Here is a 22,306-nt window from a genome sequence, read left to right as displayed (position 1 = left end):
GAGTACATGAGAAATGTTGCTTTGCATAATGAAACCAGAATCGTTGCACTGAAGAATAGAAATAGTAGGCTAGAGGCTGAGAAAGTTGTTTTTATGTTTGGTTTCCTAGTTGTAGGTTTCTGTGTTGCAATGTTGGTGGTATCTAATGGATGGCTGTAATTTGTGGCAAATGTTGAAATCAAAATCTACCCTTTTGTGAATGATTGAATGTGCTTGTATCTGGAATAAATGGTAGAATGTGAAGGCTGAATCTGAAAACTTCCTTTCTCCATTTTTTACTGACTCGAGAAGAAGTAAATATATGCCACATGAGAACCTGTAGGAATAAATGGCACCAGGTGAACACTGAATGGTAGAAAAAACATCATAATATAGTATGACAGTACACCTTACTTAATTGAGGATGCTAAATTGCATTTTACTCAGGCAGTACATAACACAAATCTTGCCTACTATAGTCTGTCAGTACGTGACCTTAGTGCAAGATACCAAATGGCATTTTAGTCAAGCATTACATAACACATATCTTGCCTATTATAGTCTGGCAATACATCACACATAACTAGCCGTACTGTGTGGCATTATATCACACACATGGCGAAGCAACTAATAATGGCATTACATGTTTATCAAAGCTTGTCAGATTCCCATGGAGGAAGAAGGAGCGGTCCAGGGATAGATTTTTTTGAAGTATTCTTTGCCTGTGCTGGTTCTTGGGTAGAAACATTAACAACAACCTTTCCCGATGTGAGTTTGATTGATGCACTTGTGAATCCTCGTGATTGTGGCACTTTAGCATGCAAGGCCACACTAGCTGAGCCACCTTTGGCTGTTGAAACTCTAGCACTAGCACTGACCTTCACCACTTGGATGGACTCCATGGATACCTGCTGGTAAAAGAGTTGGATATCTCAGACAAGGAAATTGCATATGTACAAATACAAACAAATACAGATGCAGACCATACGAATTACCTCTTCCTTTCTCATTTTCTTGCTGATTGAGGCGTTTGCACTTTGAGTGTTGCCAAGTTGAGTGCTAGCAGTTGTGACTGTCTTTCGTTTTCTATGTTGTGTACAACTGTGTTGATTGGCTGACAACACCAATTTATCAGTTGCACTTGCCTTTGCATGAGAACCTGAACTTTTGGAACCTCCTCCCTGGTTATTATCACAAGTTGATCTGTTGTGGCCTACTTGCTTGCATCTGCCACATCTAATGACAGTGCCAACCTTAGACTTTTTAGTGCCTTGTGGTGCCTCACTAGCTTCTTTTCTCCTTGCTGTCTTAGGTCTACATGGCATCTTCACATAACCAGGTGCATTGAGAGGTTCTCTACCATCCACTGGCCAACCAGATCATGCCCTCCAATGGTTGCAGGCAATGACTATAGGTTTTCTTGAATTCATCCACTGAGTAACAATTGGCTATGTAACCATCCAGTGAATTAGTCCTGTAGAAAATGCAAGATATTGGATGCGGGCAGGGCAATCCTGAAAGTTGCCAATATCTACATGAACACTCATTCTTGTCTAAATCCACTGTGAACCTATTGTCATGGTGTTTAACCTCATAGTTATTAGCTCCATTACATATTGCATGACAAAAGGCTGACTCAGAGATATAGACATTCAATTTTTTTAGAATAGATGTGGGCATATTGTTGTGGTCCACCTTGATGAATTCCTGATTTGATTATCAATCCTAACCATAACTTTCCTTCTAATTGTCTCAAGCATAGTGATGATAGGGAAGAACCTAGCCTTTAATATCCATTTATTGAAGGACTCACACATATTATTATCAACTGAGTCACAATTAGAACCTAATCTAAACCATGCCCTACTCCAGTGTTGTGGATGTGTGTTCATTATTGCTTGTGCCCCAAGAGTGGTTAGTTGTGCTAGTTTTGCCCTAGCAAGATTGAACAACATCCTGCACGGTGCCTTCGCACACTTCCAAAATTTCTTTTGATATACCTTGTCATTAAAATGTTTCTTCCAATTAGCATATATGTGTCGTGCACAGTTCCTGTGCTGAGCTTCTGGAGCCCATTTCTGCACAGCATTAAGGATTCCCTAAAAAAAAATAGGTATACAATTAGAATATAGCAACTCTTGCTATACTACGATCGATACATGTTGTACATGACAAATTACCTTCTGTTGGTCTGATATAAACACCCATCCGGTTCCATCACCAACTTGCAGGTCATTACATAACAAGTCACAAAACCAATCCCATTCTTCATTATTCTCCTTCTGAACCACTGCCCATGCAACTGGATACATCTGATTATTAGCATCCCTACCGACAGCACAAAGGAGCTCTCCATTTGTTGCTCCCTTGAAAAAACAGCCATCAAGGCCTATCACTTTTCTGCACACATCTATTAAGCCTTTCTTGCAAGCATCCAAGCATATGTACATCCTTTTGAACATCAGTGGCTCGACATATTCTACCTTGTTAACAACAACAGTGCTTCCAGGATTGATTCTTAGGAGCTCCATCTGATAGTTATACAATTTCTGATATCGTCCCTTGGTTGCATCCATTGCTTTCTTCATAACAATTGCCTTGGCTCTCTTTAGCTTAGAGATGGAAGCATCAACAAACATCTCTTCTTGCACTGTTGACTTCATGTGAGACAGGTTCCATAATGGGTTTGCTAGTATGAACTTGTGATATTTCTCAGCAATCCTTGCAGCTGTCACCATCTTGTTGTCCCTTCTTGGAGGGCAGGCATGGAAATTTACTAGTGTTGCAATTTGCCAACTATCACAGGTTGAGTTCTTCGATAGTAGACAGACCCAAGGGCAACTAGACCAGTCACATTTGGCTCTTACCCTCTTAGGGTCATCCTTTACGAAATTTATGACCTTCCTCTCAGCCAAAGCATAAGTTGTAATAGCCTTCTTGAACTGCTTCTTACAACTAAACTTCATCCCTACTTTAAAAATTGGAACAACTACCTTCTTTTTATACCTTGGGTACGTGCTTGTTCTAACTTTAATATCACCATCACTGCTAGCTTCTTCTACTGACTCTTCAGTGTCACTATCAACATATGGGGTGTCATTGCCATCTTCTTCATGACTAACTTGAACAATTGCATTTGAATTATTTGCCTCAAAAATAAATTCATCCAACTCAGACACCTTTCCTGCCTTTATTTTCTTCTTCACTTCTTTATAGTGTCTGCTATCTCTATAGCCTCCTCCTCATCATCTGAAGGTGAACCATCGCTGGGAATAAAATCACTGTCGCCGTTAGAATTAACCTCAATGTTGGGGGGTGCTGATTCATGGTTATAGACCACTAGTCTCTTATCATCATTTTTATTACAGGCTTCTTCTTCATCACTATCAGAATCTTGATCTGTTTCATCTTCCATCTAAACCTCGTAATCACTATCTTCATCATCCCCATCTGACACATCAATTAAAATTGGTTCCTCTGAGTACACTTCAGCAACTCCTTCTTCAACAATGCAGTCAGACATGTATTGACAGACCTTGTCGTCCATTAAAGCACGAAGACCGGAACCTAGCTCTTCGCCCGGGAACAACCAGTGCAGCATAGTCCCTTCCTGTACTTTGGTATGGTCACACAAATGTCCAACTAGCTCAGGAAGAGAGACCTTATCTCGATCTATATAAGATATTGCCTCATTCCCCCGACATAGTTGGTTTGTCTTCCAGAACGCACAAACTCCCCGTTGAAATGGAATCGTATAGGTAGGGTGCCAAGGATGTCCATGAATACACTGCTAGGTTCCCCTACACGACAATCAAACAAAGAAAATTATTTCCCATCATACTTAACTAACAAAGTTCCAAATCCCATCAACTTTCCACACACTAAGAAATAAAATAAGACCATATACAACTAACCACCTTTAATTTGCCTAGACAATGATTCATCCAAGACATTCCCCGGACAACAAACAAACTAACCACACTAAACAAATCCCCATTCCACCGAGACAAAATCCCCACTCGAAAACTGATAACAAGAACACTAACCTCCGCTGTTTCAGCTCGTGGATCCAGCTTTCACCACTCGGAATCGACGTTGCGCCGTCCTCCGAAGCCGCTAAGTCGTGTCGCCCTTTGCCACCGCCAAACCACGATGCCCCTCCCTCCACCGCCGCCGCCAAACCACGACGCGCCGCCCTCAGCCACCAAGCTAGGGTTTCACAAAATCGAATACATACCCTCCATTTTTAAGTAGCAGCCCATTCTGCCACAAGGCTTAGCTAACTCATCAACTTGGACCGTGGTCAATGTCCATGTCATGCGGTCCGCAGGCCACGTCATTCAAAACTGTTAGCAAAACCGTCGAGTGAGCCAATGTGTCCGGTTTTAGTGTTGAGGGATGTGATCTGGACTCAGAGAAGAGTTGAGGGAGGTAAATTGACCTTTTGTCGAAACAAAACCCCTTTGACACGAGCCTGTTTCGCCCAAGCCCTGGCAGCACAGATCGGACCAGCGGCGTCACTCCACCGTCTTTCCTCCCGTTCCCCGTGCCGCTGTGCGCCGGCGCCTCCCGTCGCCCGCCGTCAGGGGACAAGTCGAAGCACCCGGCCGGGTAGGGCTTCTCTCCCCTGCGGCTGCGGCTGCGGCTGCCGTGGTAGGGGGAGAGGGAGGCAGCGGGAAGATGGCGAGCGTGTACATCCCGGTGCAGGGGACGGAGGAGGAGGTGCGGGTGGCCCTGGACCAGCTCCCCGCCGACGCCTCTGACATCCTCGACATCCTCAAGGCCGAGCAGGCCCCGCTACACCTCTGGCTCATCATCGCGGTACGCTTATCTACGCTCCCTCTCCTTTAGTGCTCGCGAGTCGTCGTAATCCAGCGAAAACCACCATTATTCTCTGCAACCAATACTCCCTGCGATTTCACGGAGTTATAATAGATCGTCGGTGGCGTCGCTAGGAGTAATAGGGTGCAGCATGGTTGAGGTGATTGGAGTTTTTTAGGGCAGGCCCTCGCGCGATCTCTTCCTGCAGATGCGCACCTTTTCCTTCTTTTGGGTTGGTCTTCTGACAGATTGGCCAATGTTGTTCAAATTTTCATTTTATTTGCTGAAAGGTGTGATTCTGTACTTGATTAGCTTTGTTATACTTTGAAGACCATTCTAGAAATTACTGATGCTCATCTGCAACTTGCGTGGCTGCACTTAATCTATGAGTAGCATTCTAATGAAACATGTAGTTCGAGTTCAAGGGACCCTCTCTTTCAATTGCCCTCTTGAGTGATTGAGCCTTTCTGAATGGTTGATCTAACTGTTGTAAATTTGGAGGGAACAATCACATGCATTGTTTTGGTCACTTGTGAATCCTGTGTTGAAACAGAGAGAGTACTTCAAGCAAGGAAAGATAGAACAGTTCCGACAGATTCTAGAGGAAGGATCAGGCCCAGGTTTGTTTTTTTGTTTTCTAATTCTCTACCTGTAGGATTACTGGTCTGAACCACGTCATCTTTGATTGTACCCTGCTAGTTTAGTTTCTTATCGATTCTTGAACCCCTTCATGTTGAATGATCTCTCCTCCCTTGCAGAAATTGATGAATATTATGCTGATGTGAAGTATGAGAGAATAGCTATCCTTAATGCTTTGGGTGCTTTCCATACTTTCCTGGGGAAGGTTGAGAGAGCACATCAGAAGGAAGCCCATTTCAAAGAAGCAACTCAGTACTACAATAGGGCATCAAGGATAGATGAAACTGAACCTTCTACATGGATTGGAAGAGGTTTTATTATTTTAGAGCATTTAAAATATCTTTATATATTGTCTTTTATAGCTTAGTGAATGTTATGCACATCTCCTTTTACCACTGTGGTGGTTCTATTATGATTGCCTGCGTATTCATTTGATCTTTGAACTGTGTGATTAACCCCTTCTTTTGCGGCTGTGAAGTTATGTTTTTGTCAATTTTTTATTTAAAATTATCTCATATTTCTACGAAATTTGATAGAGTAAATTGTGTTGGTGGTACACAAACTTGTTTTGTGGATGCAATTTGGTACGTAAACTCCTAAAATGCTTATTATGATGCATGAACTTGAATAGCGTGTGCGAACCAAGTCCAAAACGACATATTGTGGCAAATTATGCTGAGTTATATTTGAATAGGATGCCATATGTAGATATGAGACCGTGAGAAATGTCATATGTGCAAATATCCTTTATGTATGTTTTGTATTTATTTTATTTTGCATTGTTTTGTATCTATTTTATACTCCCTTTGTATCTCATAATTTTTTTATTTATACACAAAGTCACTTACTCTATGTTTGATTGAGCATGTTTGTATGTATATGACATTATCTTAACATACAAGCCCAGCTAAGATTCTAATCGGTCTCCAACTTAATGAAATTAGTCATGCCATATAATTTTGACTTTGGTTTACATGCACTATACAATTTTGTGCACCAATATGAGCCATTTACAAGTTCACATACTAAATTGCACCCACCTCGCAAGTGCACCGGTATCGCAATTTACTCAATTTGATAATATATATTTGATTCTATTATTTCAAAATTTTCTTCCTAGAAAGCTGAATTTGGTTCTGAAGAAATGCTGCAATGAAGTACCGTGCTTAATTATTTTCTAATACTCATAAATGGTGCTTTCTTGCAGGCCTAATCAATTTGAAAAAACATATTATTTTCAATGCTTTTATTAATGTCATATATATGTTTGGGGGGGGGGGCATCTTTGTTTCTGAACATCTTGGCTCTGAGACCTGCTACTGTTGGATTAGTCCCATGGAGGCTAGTTCTAGTGTGTAGAGTAGAATATAACATCTAGTAACCATTATCCATATGAAATAGGTTAGCCCTTTTAGATGAAGCAAGATTGCAAAGGAGGAAGCCTAAGAGTTGGTTTGAGTTTTATGTAGTTTAACATAGTTTATTTAGTTTGTTTTTACAGCCACTGATTTATTTACATGGTTTGATAAAGGTGTGGTGTAAGCTGTAAAGGTTGGTTCCTCATACTGCTTTATAGCTGTTTTCAACAACTTTGTTTTAGGCCCTGTTTGAGATGGACTATTGACTGGTTTATTGCTGTGGGTTATCTACTATATTATAGGGATACAATTAAGTATTTTTGAGAAATAAACTTAGAACAAGTGGTTAAGAAATGCAGTGGAAGAATGTCTTCTGAGAAAACATATTTTTAGAGGCGTAGAGGAGTAGAATAATGCACATCAATAATAATCCAGTAAAGTAACTGAAAAGAATGGATCCTATTTTGAAGGTCACATTATTTGTAATCTCTGCCAGGTGAATGCTTAAATCTTACCATAGGAATTTCGGTGAGGCCACTCCTGTTTGTGCATGTCATGGAACACAATCTTCAGTATTGTGTTGCATTGCGAGCACACAGGAAAGAAGAAAAACCAATCCTTTCATAGTTTCAACTATTAGGCAAAACTTGTGACCATGGTTTATTCTTATTCCGATTGAGCACCTTTTATTATTTGGTCATTTGTTCCATGGCATTCTCGTTTTGAGAATTATGAAGAACTTTTTTAGTATATATTGTCTGTTTTCACAACTTAAAATGTATTCATTTCTCTTTAAGTATTATTATTTGAGCATAAAGCACACTTGTGAGTTCTGCATTTAATGCCATTTATTAACCATATTAATTCATTTGAATGATTATCAGAACAGAACTCTGTGTTTTTCCTAACTAGTACAACTTCTAAGTACATTGATTTATTGATGTTGCTCCTCAGGTCAACTCTGTGTGGCCAAGCGCGATTTGCAAATGGCATCTGATTCATTCAAGATTGTATTGGATGACGATGGAAGCAATTTTCCAGCTTTACTTGGTCAGGTGATTTTCTTGAGGATCTTAAAAATATAGTTACGAGGATTGTGTTCTATGGGGGTAAGTACGTGGGGTTTGAGCCTTTGAGATACACAATTTAACCAAAAAATAAAAAGATTCACAAAATGTGCCCTACCAATTTTTTGGTGCCCATGCTCAAATTTGGTAGTGTCTTCCTCTACCCTACAGAACCATGCTCTACAAAATTTGACTCCTAGTTGGTAGCATACCAATCATTAAGGCAAGACAACTCTACACTACCAAATTTTGGTAGTGCCATAAGCCCATAACTAAATTTTGGCACTTCCAATTCTTTGGTAGGGTTGAGAAGCAAATTTACCCCTATTATTGTAGTCAAATAGCATTGTAGTCAAATAGCAATATTTTACTTAATCCAAATACATTTGAAAGGAATGTGGATTTTAAATGGCAAAGAAAGTACGTGAATGTGAAAAACTGATATTAAGGAAGATGATGTAATGGGCCCAGCCCACCAGGTCGACCTGATTGTTTCCTTTCCCCGTACCTTCTCTCTATCAGTCATCAGCGCAAAGCTGCAGGGTTGATTTTTCTGTCAATCTATTATCTTATTGTTGCTAGCCATTCTCCCTTGTGCTTGTCTTCTCGGCCTTTCCCTTGCTGTTGCTCTTTCCCTCCTTCCCACTACATCTCTTATTCCCTTCTCCCTGACTGAGGTGCATCCAGCAGCATTTCAGCAAACAGTGACCATTGTAATTGTGGCAACGAGCAGCTATGGTGGTGGCAGAGTTGATAAAGAAACATTGTTGGCTACTCCAGTTGGATTCCCCTTCCCCTCCTCTCCTTTGCCGTTAACGAGGTTGCTGATTTGGTCAATTTGTGCCAGATGTTGTTCCCTAGTGATCTGAGTCACAAGTGTACAACAATGCAGCTGCTGTTGGCATGATTCCTGTTGCTACTTGAAATACTTTTCAATTAAGTATACGCAATTCTGAATGGCCAACAGATTGTTTCATGTATTAGGATACGGTATGATATTTTTTATTTATGTTTTGAGCTTGATGTGAACACTGAATGCATATACCTATAAAAGCAGCCAACCAGAAGTGTTATCATTTTACGTTACTATCACAGTGCCGGTACATTGTGATATATCTCAAACAAATAAACTGAAACTTCTAAATATGTAAAATGAAAAGTATATTATCATCATATCGATTCCTGTTGCTACTTGAAATACTTTTCAATTAAGTATACGCAATTCTGAATGGCCAACAGATTGTTTCATGTATTAGGATACGGTATGATATTTTTTATTTATGTTTTGAGCTTGATGTGAACACTGAATGCATATACCTATAAAAGCAGCCAACCAGAAGTGTTATCATTTTACGTTACTATCACAGTGCCGGTACATTGTGATATATCTCAAACAAATAAACTGAAACTTCTAAATATGTAAAATGAAAAGTATATTATCATCATATCGATTCCTGTTGCTACTTGAAATACTTTTCAATTAAGTATACGCAATTCTGAATGGCCAACAGATTGTTTCATGTATTAGGATACGGTATGATATTTTTTATTTATGTTTTGAGCTTGATGTGAACACTGAATGCATATACCTATAAAAGCAGCCAACCAGAAGTGTTATCATTTTACGTTACTATCACAGTGCCGGTACATTGTGATATATCTCAAACAAATAAACTGAAACTTCTAAATATGTAAAATGAAAAGTATATTATCATCATATCGATTCCTGTTGCTACTTGAAATACTTTTCAATTAAGTATACGCAATTCTGAATGGCCAACAGATTGTTTCATGTATTAGGATACGGTATGATATTTTTTATTTATGTTTTGAGCTTGATGTGAACACTGAATGCATATACCTATAAAAGCAGCCAACCAGAAGTGTTATCATTTTACGTTACTATCACAGTGCCGGTACATTGTGATATATCTCAAACAAATAAACTGAAACTTCTAAATATGTAAAATGAAAAGTATATTATCATCATATCTGAAAGGTTGTACACATAATCAATAATAGCTAAACTGGCCATTTGCATATACACAAAATAATGAAATAAGAGAATGTGCGTATGTCCATTCAAAAAAGATTGTCGAAGGGAAGTGATGGGGGTAAAGTGCTATGACTACTATCATTCTACATAATACTAGAATATTGGTAGTGTGGGTAAATATGATGACCTGGAGTCCTGGATAGATGGCTTCACACCACTTGTTCATATGCTTGCTAGTTTCTCCTGCATTAGTTTATCTTCATACTGTGTCCTGTGTTTTGGCTCTTTATCATGCAACATATAAAGATTGTCACAACTTGTTGAAGGGACTAAAAAAAAACAATGTGGTAATCATTGTTTTCTCCAGCTTCTTTCTTCCAATGTTAATCTTCTTGAGTTATAAAATCCTGTGTATGCAGGCCTCTGTTTATTTCCTGATGGGTGACATGGAGCAGCAACACAAGAAAGCTCTGGACTATTATAGGAACTCACTGGATCTCTATAAGGTTAGAGATAACTCAGCACTTGAGTTTTTCCTTTTGACAATTCCATATTATTTTGCTGGGATAGTGTTTTAACTTCCATAAATTTTGTAGAGAGCCCTGCGGGCCTATACCAGCTGTCCTGCTGCTGTGAGGCTTGGTATAGCATTTTGCCGATACAAACTTGGTCAGCCAGATAAAGCTCGACAAGCTTTTCAACGTGTTCTGCAGGTAAGTCTTATTTCTGTCACTTTTATAGCTGTATAGAAGATTTACCTTGGTTAATTGATAAACTAATGTTTCACAGCTGGACCCTGAAAATATTGATGCTTTAGTAGCACTGGCAATCATGGACTTGCAAACAAATGAAGGTAAATGCTCTGTCCTAAGTACTAACAAGAAGGTTTCTATCTTTTTACTGTTTTCCCCCTGAAGTCTCGCAACTTTCCTATAGCTGGTGGAATTCGCAGAGGAATGGACCAAATGAGAAGAGCTTTTGAAATTTATCCTTATTGCACTTTGGCACTCAACCACCTAGCAAACCATTATTTCTTTACTGGGCAGCATTTTGTGGTTGAACAACTGACTGAGACTGCTCTCTCTTCAAGTAATCATGGACTGCTGAAATCACATGCTTTCTATAACTTAGCCAGATCATACCACAGTAAGGTGATATACTCTGTTCATGCACCAGTGGAACTAGCTGGTTATTCCTTTTCTTTTTCTCTGTGTTGAAATCTTTGATTCTTTTGTCACTACTCTTGTTTACAAACTTGATTAATTCAGGGTGATATTGAGACTGCTGGACGGTATTATATGGCTTCTGTCAATGAAATCAGTAAGCCACAGGACTTTGTGTTGCCATTTTTTGGTAAGTCTGTTGTCCTCATTAGGGACTTTTGTGGCATCACGAGCCAATTGTTTATGTACTGAAATGCAATGAATCTCAATAAACATATACCACCAACTTTAAATGCTCAAAACCAACTATAATCTATCTTTATTCTGCTATTGCATACATAGTTCGTGGTTAATCCCTGACTAAGTCATAGCAGAAAATCTTAGCATAAATGTGTGTATGATACATTACTCGGCAGAAAATTCTATTACTAACATACACAAAGTCTCCATAAATGATGCCATCAGTACAATTGTTCAGGGGATTTGGAAACCAACCACCAATCACCACTAAGTCCTTTCCTAGAATTAGAGGAGTTGGTGTGGAGTTTTTCAGCATTCTTGCCTTTACATGCAAGTTAATTGACCACCATGTGAAATATGATAGGCCTGTTTCTTTGGGTGCATTGGGTCATATTTAGCAGTTTCTGTTTCTGGTCTCTTAAGCACATTGATCGAACTGGTCTTTTCTTAAGGATACTCTGGCTTCCCTTCTTCTGTAGAAATATCTTTAGTGTCCAAACCATGATATTTTTCTTTTGTCTTTGCTGACCATCTCATTGTTCACTACTAATAGTATAAGGTGATCTAAGTGGCATGTGTAAGCTGATGGTACGAGACTTCCGTGTGTCATTTTGACCTTGAAACTCACAGGAGGCATTGTATGACTTGTTTCAATCGAGAAATTTAGTGTTTGTTATGTTTTTTCCTTGAATAGGTCAATCATGATTGTCAATTTGTCTATTTTGCACTTCTAAGTTCTAACTTTGTAACTTATTGTATTTTTATTTGTGATCCAGTAGCAATGTACATGCACTGTACTAACTTAAAAAGTTACTATGCCTCTTTTGCTACCCCCCCCCCCCCCTTATTACTGGGAATCATCAGTAGTTCAATACATACCATTATACCTATGTTATTCCTGTGTTGCAAATATTCTTCTTATTGTTCAAGATCCTGTGTATATATGTGAAGCTGCTGTTGATGTACAAGTGAATTGCCTACCTTTCTGTATTTTGGCTTAATGGGTTGAACTGGTTGGTACCTAGCGAGTGACAATTTAAAGACAAAAATAGTAGCCTAGACATAGGGAGCTTTTGGCTGAATTGGTTGGTGCATGCTACCCAATATCTAATTCCTTTTTGCAGCCATCAGAATTTCACCAATGCAGTTAATGATCTTACTAATAGCTTGTTTGGATTACGTCCAACAAAGCCCTCGATCTCTTATTGTTTATTTTGTACTTCATGTGTAATGTTGATGCTTTGTTATCTTGTCCTTGATGGATTACATTATGTTTGGCAAGTGTAAATAAAATCATTCCACCCTATTGAATCAGTTTATATGCTTCTTTTTCCTTCCTTTTCTTGATTGGATTTTGTCAAACATGTGCTAGCAGTTCCAATAGATTTAATTTTTTTTGGTCAATTGGGAATAGTTTTCTGCATTTCTCATTTTGTTTGTTACAAATTAATGACTTGAACCAGGACTTGGTCAGATACAATTAAAATTTGCAGACTACAAAAGTTCATTAGCTAGCTTTGAAAAAGTGTTGGAGGTGCACCCAGAAAACTGTGAAAGTTTAAAGGTGAGATGAGGCTTCCACTTTATTCATTTGTTTGTGAAGAGGTTGTCTGAACTAATTTATGTTGCTTTGTCAAGGCTATTGGACACATATATGCAAAGTCGGGTGAGAATGACAAAGCTATAGAAACCTTCAAGAAGGTTACCCGGATTGATCCAAAAGATCATCAGGTGGTTTCTCTCTCTTGCTCGCTTGCTTATTATATTAAACATTCTTTAAGCATTATTTTATATGTTTCTTCTGTACATATAATGAATAAGGTCCTTTCCATGTGAGGAACATCAGAATGACTGAACCCATACCCAGGTTTCAATATTGGGAGGTTTTGGATTAAAAGAATGTGAATGTTAATCTATGAATCATAGGAGTGGAGTGTTGCTAGGTGGTCTGAGGGTATTGTTTGAGCACCTGGGCATTTTTATTTTAAATCTGGGAAAAGCATGTGTAACCTTGAAGCATGATGCTGATCTTAGAGTATGTATTCATTGAAAATTACGGATACTAACTGGTACTCCAATAATTAGTTCATTGTATATTTGTGGTGCTCTATAACCTAAAAGTATTCACTTTGAACTGGAATTCAAAGTGCATTTTATTCTTAATCTGCCTGCCCTACCTATTAATTCTCTAAAGCTATTCTGGGGTCAAAATTTTAAAATGTAAAATGTATTATAAGACCAATTGAATCTAATGTTTCATCAACATTGTGAAATGTTGTATTAGTTCCGTTCACTTGTTTGTTTGTAGTAGATAGATGTTTATGTCTAATAGGTTTTAGATATGAGAGGAAAAAAAGATTTACTAAAGTGACTGAAAGTTCTCATTTCTTTTTGCTCTCTTCAGCTTTCTTTCATTGCTGGTCATGGGAGAATACCATGTATATCTATATGAACCTTGCAACTTTCATGTTCCTCTCTTAATGTAACGATATGAATGCCTTTTACTTATTCATGGAAAAAAAGCCTCTTTTCTTTTCCTCTTAAGGAGAGCAACCGAGGGTGATGGTGTATTCTACATCTATCTCCTCATCAAGGTCACTTCTGACTTCTGAGTTGAGACTAGATACAATTAGTAAAAAAAATAAAAATTCTTTGCATATGCGTGTATTTAATTTTTTTTAATTATTTGTCTCATGTTGTCATGTCTATAAGTTCTTGAATTGTGGATACATATTTTCATGCACTTCTAACTCTAAATCTTACAATATATTTATTTGGAATCTTTGTAATGCACATTAAAGCTGCTGAGTTGAAACGTTTAAGCATCCACTCATTAAGAGTTACATTTATTAAGAGTTCGCAAAAGAAAAACCTTACATTCTATTTCCTGGGCACACATGATTTTGTAGCCCATTATGTTCATGTTACGTAAATAATATTTACTCGTCAAACCATTTTGCAGGCATTTATGGAATTAGGTGAATTATTGGTACAATCTGATTGGGCTGCTGCTATGGAATACTTGAAAACAGTAAGGCTATCCACTTAGCTAGAAGTTTATTCTGTTAACCAGTATAGATTATACTGTGGGATTTTTCTCAAATAAATCATGTACATGTTTCAGTCATAGAGTTTAGCTTTAGCCACAGTAATTTTGTTTTGAGGAATCTGTTGGCTGATGCAAATGTATGTTCAGTGTATATACACATGGTCTAATGTTTATATTGATTGAATTCCTCTGTTATCGATCATCACAGTATATTCTTACAATCTTTGGCTGGATCCTTCGCCATCTTAGTCTTTTATTTCTTTCATCCCAGCTATTGAGTAAATGATTGCCTCACTGTACTCGATGTTGAGTTATTCTATTCTACTGCATCATGTACTCTATGGCACAGCCTCAAATTTTATCTGCAGATGGTGACAGTAGTGTGGTTCATCTAAAATCTAAACCTAGATAATGTTGACTGAACAATATTTGTAGTCTTTTCTTGTTACCTCTGAATGAAACATATCCGTTGCCTTTCTTTGGATCCAATCAGCATGGATCTTGCTTCAGTTCTAAAATATGAAAAATCTTACCTAGCAGTTCACAGGCTCGGAATCTCCTAAAGAAGGCAGGAGAGAAAATACCCATTGAATTGCTCAATGGAATTGGACTGCTTCATTTTGAGAAGGGAGAACTTGAGGTTTGTTAGAGTATACATATAAAATACTCTAAATAGTCATTTATACCTGAGAGTACTTTTATTGTTTGCTTTTTCTCAGATGGCTGAACAAAGTTTTAAGGAAGCACTAGGAGATGGCTTTTGCGTTTCAATTATAGATGGCAGTGTAGGTAGCTCTGTGGTTAACTGGAGTGTTCAGTATAGGGACCAGAGTTTTTTTCACCAACTTGAAGAAGGCATGCCTCTTGAATTACCTTGGGATAAGGTCACTACGTTGTTTAACTATGCAAGATTGTTTGAAGAGCTTCACGATACTGTGAAAGCCAGTCTCTTTTACCGCCTCATTATTTTCAAGGTACTGCCATCCCCACCACAGGTGTACCATTATGCACCTTCGCAGAGTCTGTTCTTGCATATTGTCATGTCCTTTGCTCTTTTTTGACATGACAATATGAGCTGAAAAGAACACAAACATATTTAAATTCTGACCTTTGCTCGTACATTGTATTCTTGACGTTTATCACTGCTGCTGTTATGCAACCTCGAAATATTTTTATTTGTTGCATTCTGATGTTTACAGTCATCTGCATGGGAGTTCACACCTCATTTTATTTTGTTTGTGTAGCTTCACTAATATATACAGTGAAGGTCTTTGCTTTGTTATGGTCTTCCCTTGTGAAACTAGTTGATGTCTTGTCTTGTTTGGTCACAGGGATTATCATTTCCATGTTCATGAATTATACTGTTAAGAATGGTTTATCTTCCTCACTAATTTTTTTTGTCTTGCAGTACTAAAACTTTTGTATTCATGCTATTTGATTATTACAGAAATTTATGAGATATGATTAATGTTATCAAAAGACTACAACCATTTAATAGTCCACCCGTTTACATGTATGTGTATATTTCATAGCTCATGTCACAAGCTGTTATGGATAGGGTTATGCTTGAAAATATATTTACTTCCTTGGTCTCAAAATATAGTTACCTCCAGGATTCAATTTGTCTCAAAATAGAACTACTTCACTTACCTCATCTCAACCAATCGTAACCTTTCCCCATTTAATTTCTTTACCTACTTTCTCATCTCAAACCATCACAGCCATTTCTCAACTCAACCTTAATCCCTTCAAAAAAGCACATAAGTAGTTACATTTTGAGACAGAGGGAGTACTTTCACAACCAATTTGGCAATCATCTCATCTCCAAATATGTGTACCCAAATAACGGTCACATGGTCAACCTTGAGGATGTGAAGTAGGTTATAATGTTGCATAGGTATTGGTTGTAGATTTCCCCTAGTAATGTCAAAACAATAAGCCTCCTTTGAAACTAAATTTTTTTAGGGTACTGTGTGCTGTATTTCTAATACTAACTCCTTTTATTTTTAAATGGCAGTACCCAGACTACATTGATGCTTATCTTAGGTTAGCAGCTATTGCAAAAGAAAAAAACAATGTTCAACTGAGCATTGAGCTGGTGAGTACTAATGCATCTGCATTTTGTCCCACTTATTAAGAATAACTGTAATATATTTGTTTGTAGATAGGTGATGCTCTAAAGATAGATGATAAGTATCCAAATGCACTTTCTATGCTTGGAAGTCTTGAACTCCAAGGTGACGAAACCTGGCTTACTGCAAAGGAGCATTTCCGTGAAGCTAAAGATGCTTCCGAGGGAAAAGACACATACTCTATGCTTCAACTGGTATGTGAGCATACTCTTACATTTATTCACTTTACTTATCACTGTAATGGTTTAATAATGAACTGCCTTTCGTTACAAAAGCAGCAAGGGAGTTTATGCACCAAACTGAAATGAAATTTGTTGTGGACTTTGTTCTATTTTTATTTTTAAAATTAAAGCCCAAATGAAGACTTATTTACAGGAAGATGAATATGAATTGTTATGGTGAAAGTGAAGAAGTAAACTCCTCATCATAAATTAGTTTCCTTTAATTACGGATAACTTTGTTTAGCATGTAATGTCAGGGCATTTGCTACCAGCTGGCAGGAGATGATGAGTTGTGCCTAATTTATTTTGAATCACTAGCATATCAGCACATTTATTGCTGAATTAGGGCATGCCAGCATAATTTCTTAGTTTGATGTTTTACCCCAATAGGTTTACATCAGCTGGTTATTTTAACACATGCTTCCATTTTATGTAAATGATCAGTTGCTTCTTCTCTATTTTTGAAAATATTTTTCTATGTTGTTACAGGGGAACTGGAATTACTTTGCTGCTAACCGCCCTGAGAAAAAGGCCCCAAAATTTGAGGCCACTCATAGGGAGAAAGCCAAGGAACTGTATTCAAATGTATGTTCAATACCAATTTCAAAGGATCAGGATTATATTGTGTATAATTGTAACTTTCTGGCGAATAAACTATACCTGATTACATACTCAGATTCGTCTTGCATTTAACTGTTTGATTCATGTTGCAGCTTTTGGTATTCCATATTGAACTTCTCTTTAAAATATTAAGAACCAAAGGCTGTTAACTTTTCTTTAGCCTAAACTGTGTTTTCTTTTGCTGATGTATGTGAAGGCATTTTCTTGTACATGCCTTTTCAATGTTGGCCTTGTTATAAAACTTCTAACTTTTTTCTAGTCGTGTATGTTGGTAGCTGTAATCTCATGTCTATATTATACATTTTCTTAGATTTGTGTGTTATTCTTTCTATTTTATCTACCAGATTAAGATACTTGTGTTTGATGCCAGTAGCATGGACTTATTCTTGTTTGGTGATATTTCTGGCTAGCAAAGAATTATAAAATGTCATATTTAACTCTTCTCAATTAGTCGCTACATGCTTTATTTGCTGTTGTTATATAACCAGCACATGGGCTTATATGATTTAAGGTGGTTGATATTCATCCATCAAACAGTAATAACCAGCACAGAGGCTTACATTGATTTTCATCCATCAACAGGAATATCGCTTATGTAGAAAACTGAATTTGATTAGCTGGTTAAAGGAACACATTTAATTAGCTTTTTAGGAATATAGCAAAAAGTCAGTTTCAGTTTCTTTTGGGTAAAGTTTGATTTTTATTATAAACTTTATTTTCTTGCTAAATCATCGCCTCCTGCAATCATGGTTTCTTAGAAGTTGCAACTACTCTGCGCAACTGAAAATAGTGAAACCATAAAATTGCTGTAGTAAAATTATAATGATGTCCAAAAATATTGTCTAGAATATGTTGCTTGGATACAAGAAAATGGTGAGTGCAGTTGTCATAGAAGTGCTTCCATAATACTGTCCTTATATCTTCTTTAAATACATGATGTTAAAGCCTAGGGTTAAAGTGCTATCTCATTGAATTTTGTTAGTCATAAAAATGCCAGTTTCATTTGAAATGGAAAACCTTCACACTCAAATGTCTGTTTTATTTTTGATATCTACCGAAAGATCATGGCATGATGTAGATGTAGTCTTTAGAAAAAAATCAAGGAACTTGAAAGGCTTGATTTGGACTTCTGGTGCTATTGCAACACTTAAGTAAGACACGACAATATGTGATAATATGCTCACTCATTTTTTGGATGCACTTTTGTTGGATTTGTCGTAGAAATGAGCAAATATTGCACCTTGATGCTTAGGGTGGTTACGTTAAGCACTTGTTCTATTCATTTTTTGAGATCTGAATGTCTGATGCAGGTACTAAAGCAGCACCGTGGTAATATGTTTGCTGCAAATGGTATTGGTATCTTATATGCTGAGAAAGCCCAATGGGATATTGCCAAGGAGCTATTTACACAGGTCAAGGGAGATAGCTGCTCATTATTTCTATATGATTACTGCAGATTGTGAGAAATTACATTAGCAATTTGAAATGAATTAGGTACATGAAGCTGCATCAGGAAGTATATTTGTTCAGATGCCTGATGTTTGGATAAATTTGGCTCACATATATTTTGCTCAAGGTTTATTTCAACAAGCTGTGAAAATGGTACTCTCTCCACACAGACGTAGGAATGCATAGGCACGAATCTTTAAGACAGTAAAGAGCTGACAAAATGTTATTGATTCTTTCTTGCAGTACCAAAATTGCCTGCGGAAGTTCTTCTACAACACTGATGCGACTATACTTTTGTATCTTGCCCGGACACACTATGAAGCTGAACAATGGCAAGATTGCAGGAAAACTTTACTGAGAGCTATTCATTTGGCTCCATCAAATTATTTATTGCGGTTCAATGTAGGTGTTTCGATGCAGAAATTCTCCGCTTCTACTCTACAGAAGACAAAAAGAACAGTTGATGAAGTCAGTAATGCTGCTTTCCTATACTTGATCTGTTTGTTTGATTTTGGAAATTATTACTTAGCTGGAAAACTCATCAAAGTGCTATATACTTTAGGCAAAATGAATTATATAGTCATATCTTAAATCATAGTTGATTATTTGTCTAAACTGATTGTGTTTGAATGCCATTGTAAATTAAAAAAAAACTTGTACATATTTCTCCCTCATACTTGTCATTCTGAATATACTTGACAAATATATCATCTTATATATTTCCTCCGTTCCATATTATAAAACTTTCTGGTCTTGCCTAGATTTATTTGTGCGCTAATGAATCTATACACATATATACAACATATACATCGATACATGCATGAATCTAGGCAAACCTAGAAAGTCTTATAATATGGAACGGAGAGAGTATTATATAACCATGCCTTCAATCATAGTTGATTATATGTCCAAATTGATTGTGTTTGGAGATGACATTATAATTTTTTTAAAAAAAGACTAGTACATATTTCTCCCTCATACTTGTCATTCTGAATGATATTTGACAAATATATTATCTTATATATATACTTGGAAAACCTTTTCTGGTTTTGTAACTTTTTCTTTCTCTGTTTCCAGGTTCGTGCAACAGTCTCTGAGCTTCAGAATGCTATTAGAGTATTCAGTCTATTGTCTGTGGCATCTACATACCATTCCCATGGTTTTGATGAGAGAAAAATAGAAACTCATATTGAGTACTGCAAACATTTGCTTGATGCTGCTAAGGTTCATCGCGATGCTGCTGAGCAGGCTGAGCAGCAAAATAAGCAAAAAATGGAAGTTGCCCGACAAATTGCTTTGGCTGATGAAGCTCGCCGCAAGGCTGAAGAACAGAGGAAAGCCCAGGTAGGTCTTACTGCATTTACTGCATTGCAATATGCCTTTATGTTGATAAAAACTGTACCAAGTTTATTCCTAATGTGGTGGCGTCAACAGTTAGAAAGAAGGAAGCAAGAGGACGAGCTAAAGCAAGTAATGCAACAGGAGCAACACTTCGAGCGTGTCAAGGTATTTTACATGTTATTCATATTCAGGACCTGGTGGCATGAGATATTTTTTGTTTCCTAAGGATAAACAGGATATTGCTTTTCTTCAAGCTGCATGTATCACCTATTTAAACTGTGACATGGTCTCATCAACTCTGGCCTCTTGTCATAGTTCGTTTTATGATGTTTGATATATTTTGATACATATAAAAGATTATCTATGTCAAATGTAAAACACTCCATCCCTTTCCATGGAAGACATGATTTCTTAATGCTACTTGAAAACACAAACGTGTTTAGTTCCTTTCCCTCATTTTTGGTGAGAACTGATTATTTTCCTGCCGTGCTCTAATTGAACGAGTTTGAATGAACCTTTAGACTCTTGTGAAATCTGATAGCCTCACACTTTGTTGAATGCTATCCTTCAGGAAATCAGGTACTAGTCTTGGAATAAATTTATGCACATTCTACCAAGAATGGGTACATAGGTTTAGCAAACAGAGTCAGCTGACGAAAAGCTCTCAGATACTTGCCACCTTAAGTTTTTGGTTTAGAAAAATGCTACTTAATGTCTCTTACATCTGGTGAATGGCAAATATATCATAGAACTGGTGATGTTTTTTTTCTGACTAACTTGAGGCATTCAACTGAGTCCCCCTAAACAGTTGATATTGTTGTTAGCTGGCCGATTGTGTGGTTTTTTGCTTTGTATATATGTCTCTAAGACCTACTTAAAAGCATTTTACTCCAGGATTGTTTTTCAGACAGGAATACTGCAAATATATTTGGTCTGTCATGACAGTTTAAAATATCATTCTGTTATCGACTGTCTTTCATTAGGAGCAATGGAAAACCTCAAGCAATAACCCTGGCAAGAGAAAAGATAGGTCTAAGCATGAAGATGAAGAGGGGGGAAGTGAAAAGAGGAGGAGGAAGGGTGGCAGGAAAAGGAAGGATCAGAAGACAAAGGCACACTATGGGGAAGAGGAAGAAGATGAATACAGAGATGAACCGGAAGCAGAAGATGATTACCCAAATACAGCAAGGGGTAATGATGGTGACGATTCAGAGAAAGCCCCAGGTCACCTTCTTGCTGCTGCAGGTCTTGAAGATTCTGATGCTGAAGATGACATGGTTAGGGTTCTGTCCTTTTTTCATAAATAACCTGTATAAATTCATTTCTATTTACTCATTATTTGCATGTCTGCTTTATCAATGATGGTATTGTAAATTTTAATTCCTTTCCAAGATTTATATAGAAAGTTAGTTTATACTTGTTAGACCTAGTTTTGTCCTCTTATGTTCATCTGCATTTCTTAGCCTGTTTATCATTACAAGAAATAGTCACTTTTTATGGGATACTTTGGTATAGAGTTGCCTTATTTCACCCTTTATCTTTTCCTGTCTGTAGGGACATCCTCAATCTGCTATAGAGCGGAAGAGACGAGCATGGTCAGAATCTGAGGATGATGAGCCAGTGCAGAGGCCAGTGCAGCCTAGCGCAGGTGAGAACGATTTGAGTGACTGAAGTTGATGGTGATGCCTTTTGCGGTGAAGATGATGGCCAAATGTGAGATTACTGGCTCCTAGGATGCAGAAGCAACTATAGTGTATGCTCATATGTTGGATTTTCTCGACGCTGAATTGGAGCGTAGCTAGATGGCTGAACACTAGTGCTAAATTATCTGGGAGCAGAGCAGGCATTCTGTATTCAACAACTAATTTCGAGTCATTCTAGACGGAAACATGGCATGGATTGGGCGGGGAACTAACATAGGCAATTTCTTATTTATGTCTGGTTTATGCTTTCCACATCATCTTTTTGCTTGTATTTATGGTTATAAGCCAAAATTTGAATTGTTAACCTTAAATTTAGAGTTGATTTTAAGGTTTTTCACCGAAATTTATTTTTCAGCCTTAGCTTTTGATCGCTAAGAATAAGTATATGAAATTTTTATTCATAAATTATTTTTTATTTATAAATATATGGTTTGGCTTGTTTTTTTTTTCATGAAAAACGAAACGGTCTCCCCCTTCATCGGCCAAAACTTTCGTCCTGTTGGCTTGTTACGCTGTACCATGATTTA

General features: G+C 37.4%; 2 protein-coding genes across 2 annotated transcripts; one reads left to right on the top strand and one right to left on the bottom strand.

Moving 5' to 3' along the window:
- Positions 1-629: 629 nt before the first annotated feature.
- LOC102718904 lies at positions 630-3,394 on the bottom strand. Its single transcript, XM_006648541.1, has 4 exons — positions 3,186-3,394; positions 2,160-3,096; positions 1,980-2,078; positions 630-887 (listed from the first exon to the last, which is right to left on the bottom strand). The coding sequence occupies exons 1-4, from the start codon at positions 3,392-3,394 to the stop codon at positions 630-632; spliced, it is 1,503 nt and encodes a 500-aa protein (XP_006648604.1).
- Positions 3,395-4,505: 1,111 nt separating this feature from the next.
- Positions 4,506-22,090, top strand: LOC102701888 (protein CTR9 homolog). Its single transcript, XM_006647181.3, has 24 exons — positions 4,506-4,800; positions 5,354-5,420; positions 5,559-5,750; positions 7,752-7,852; positions 10,280-10,366; positions 10,457-10,573; positions 10,650-10,713; positions 10,797-11,011; positions 11,129-11,213; positions 12,727-12,827; positions 12,902-12,994; positions 14,226-14,294; positions 14,860-14,952; positions 15,032-15,286; positions 16,330-16,410; positions 16,477-16,638; positions 17,155-17,250; positions 18,597-18,698; positions 18,781-18,888; positions 18,979-19,203; positions 19,813-20,079; positions 20,170-20,241; positions 21,060-21,353; positions 21,631-22,090. Exons 1-24 carry the CDS (start codon positions 4,660-4,662, stop codon positions 21,745-21,747), a joined length of 3,204 nt encoding a protein of 1,067 aa, XP_006647244.2. The 5' UTR covers positions 4,506-4,659; the 3' UTR covers positions 21,748-22,090.
- Positions 22,091-22,306: the final 216 nt, after the last annotated feature.

Source organism: Oryza brachyantha, chromosome 2 (genome assembly GCF_000231095.2).
Source record: "Oryza brachyantha chromosome 2, ObraRS2, whole genome shotgun sequence".
Classification (NCBI taxonomy): domain Eukaryota; kingdom Viridiplantae; phylum Streptophyta; class Magnoliopsida; order Poales; family Poaceae; genus Oryza; species Oryza brachyantha.
This window is presented reverse-complemented; position numbering and strand designations above follow the sequence as displayed.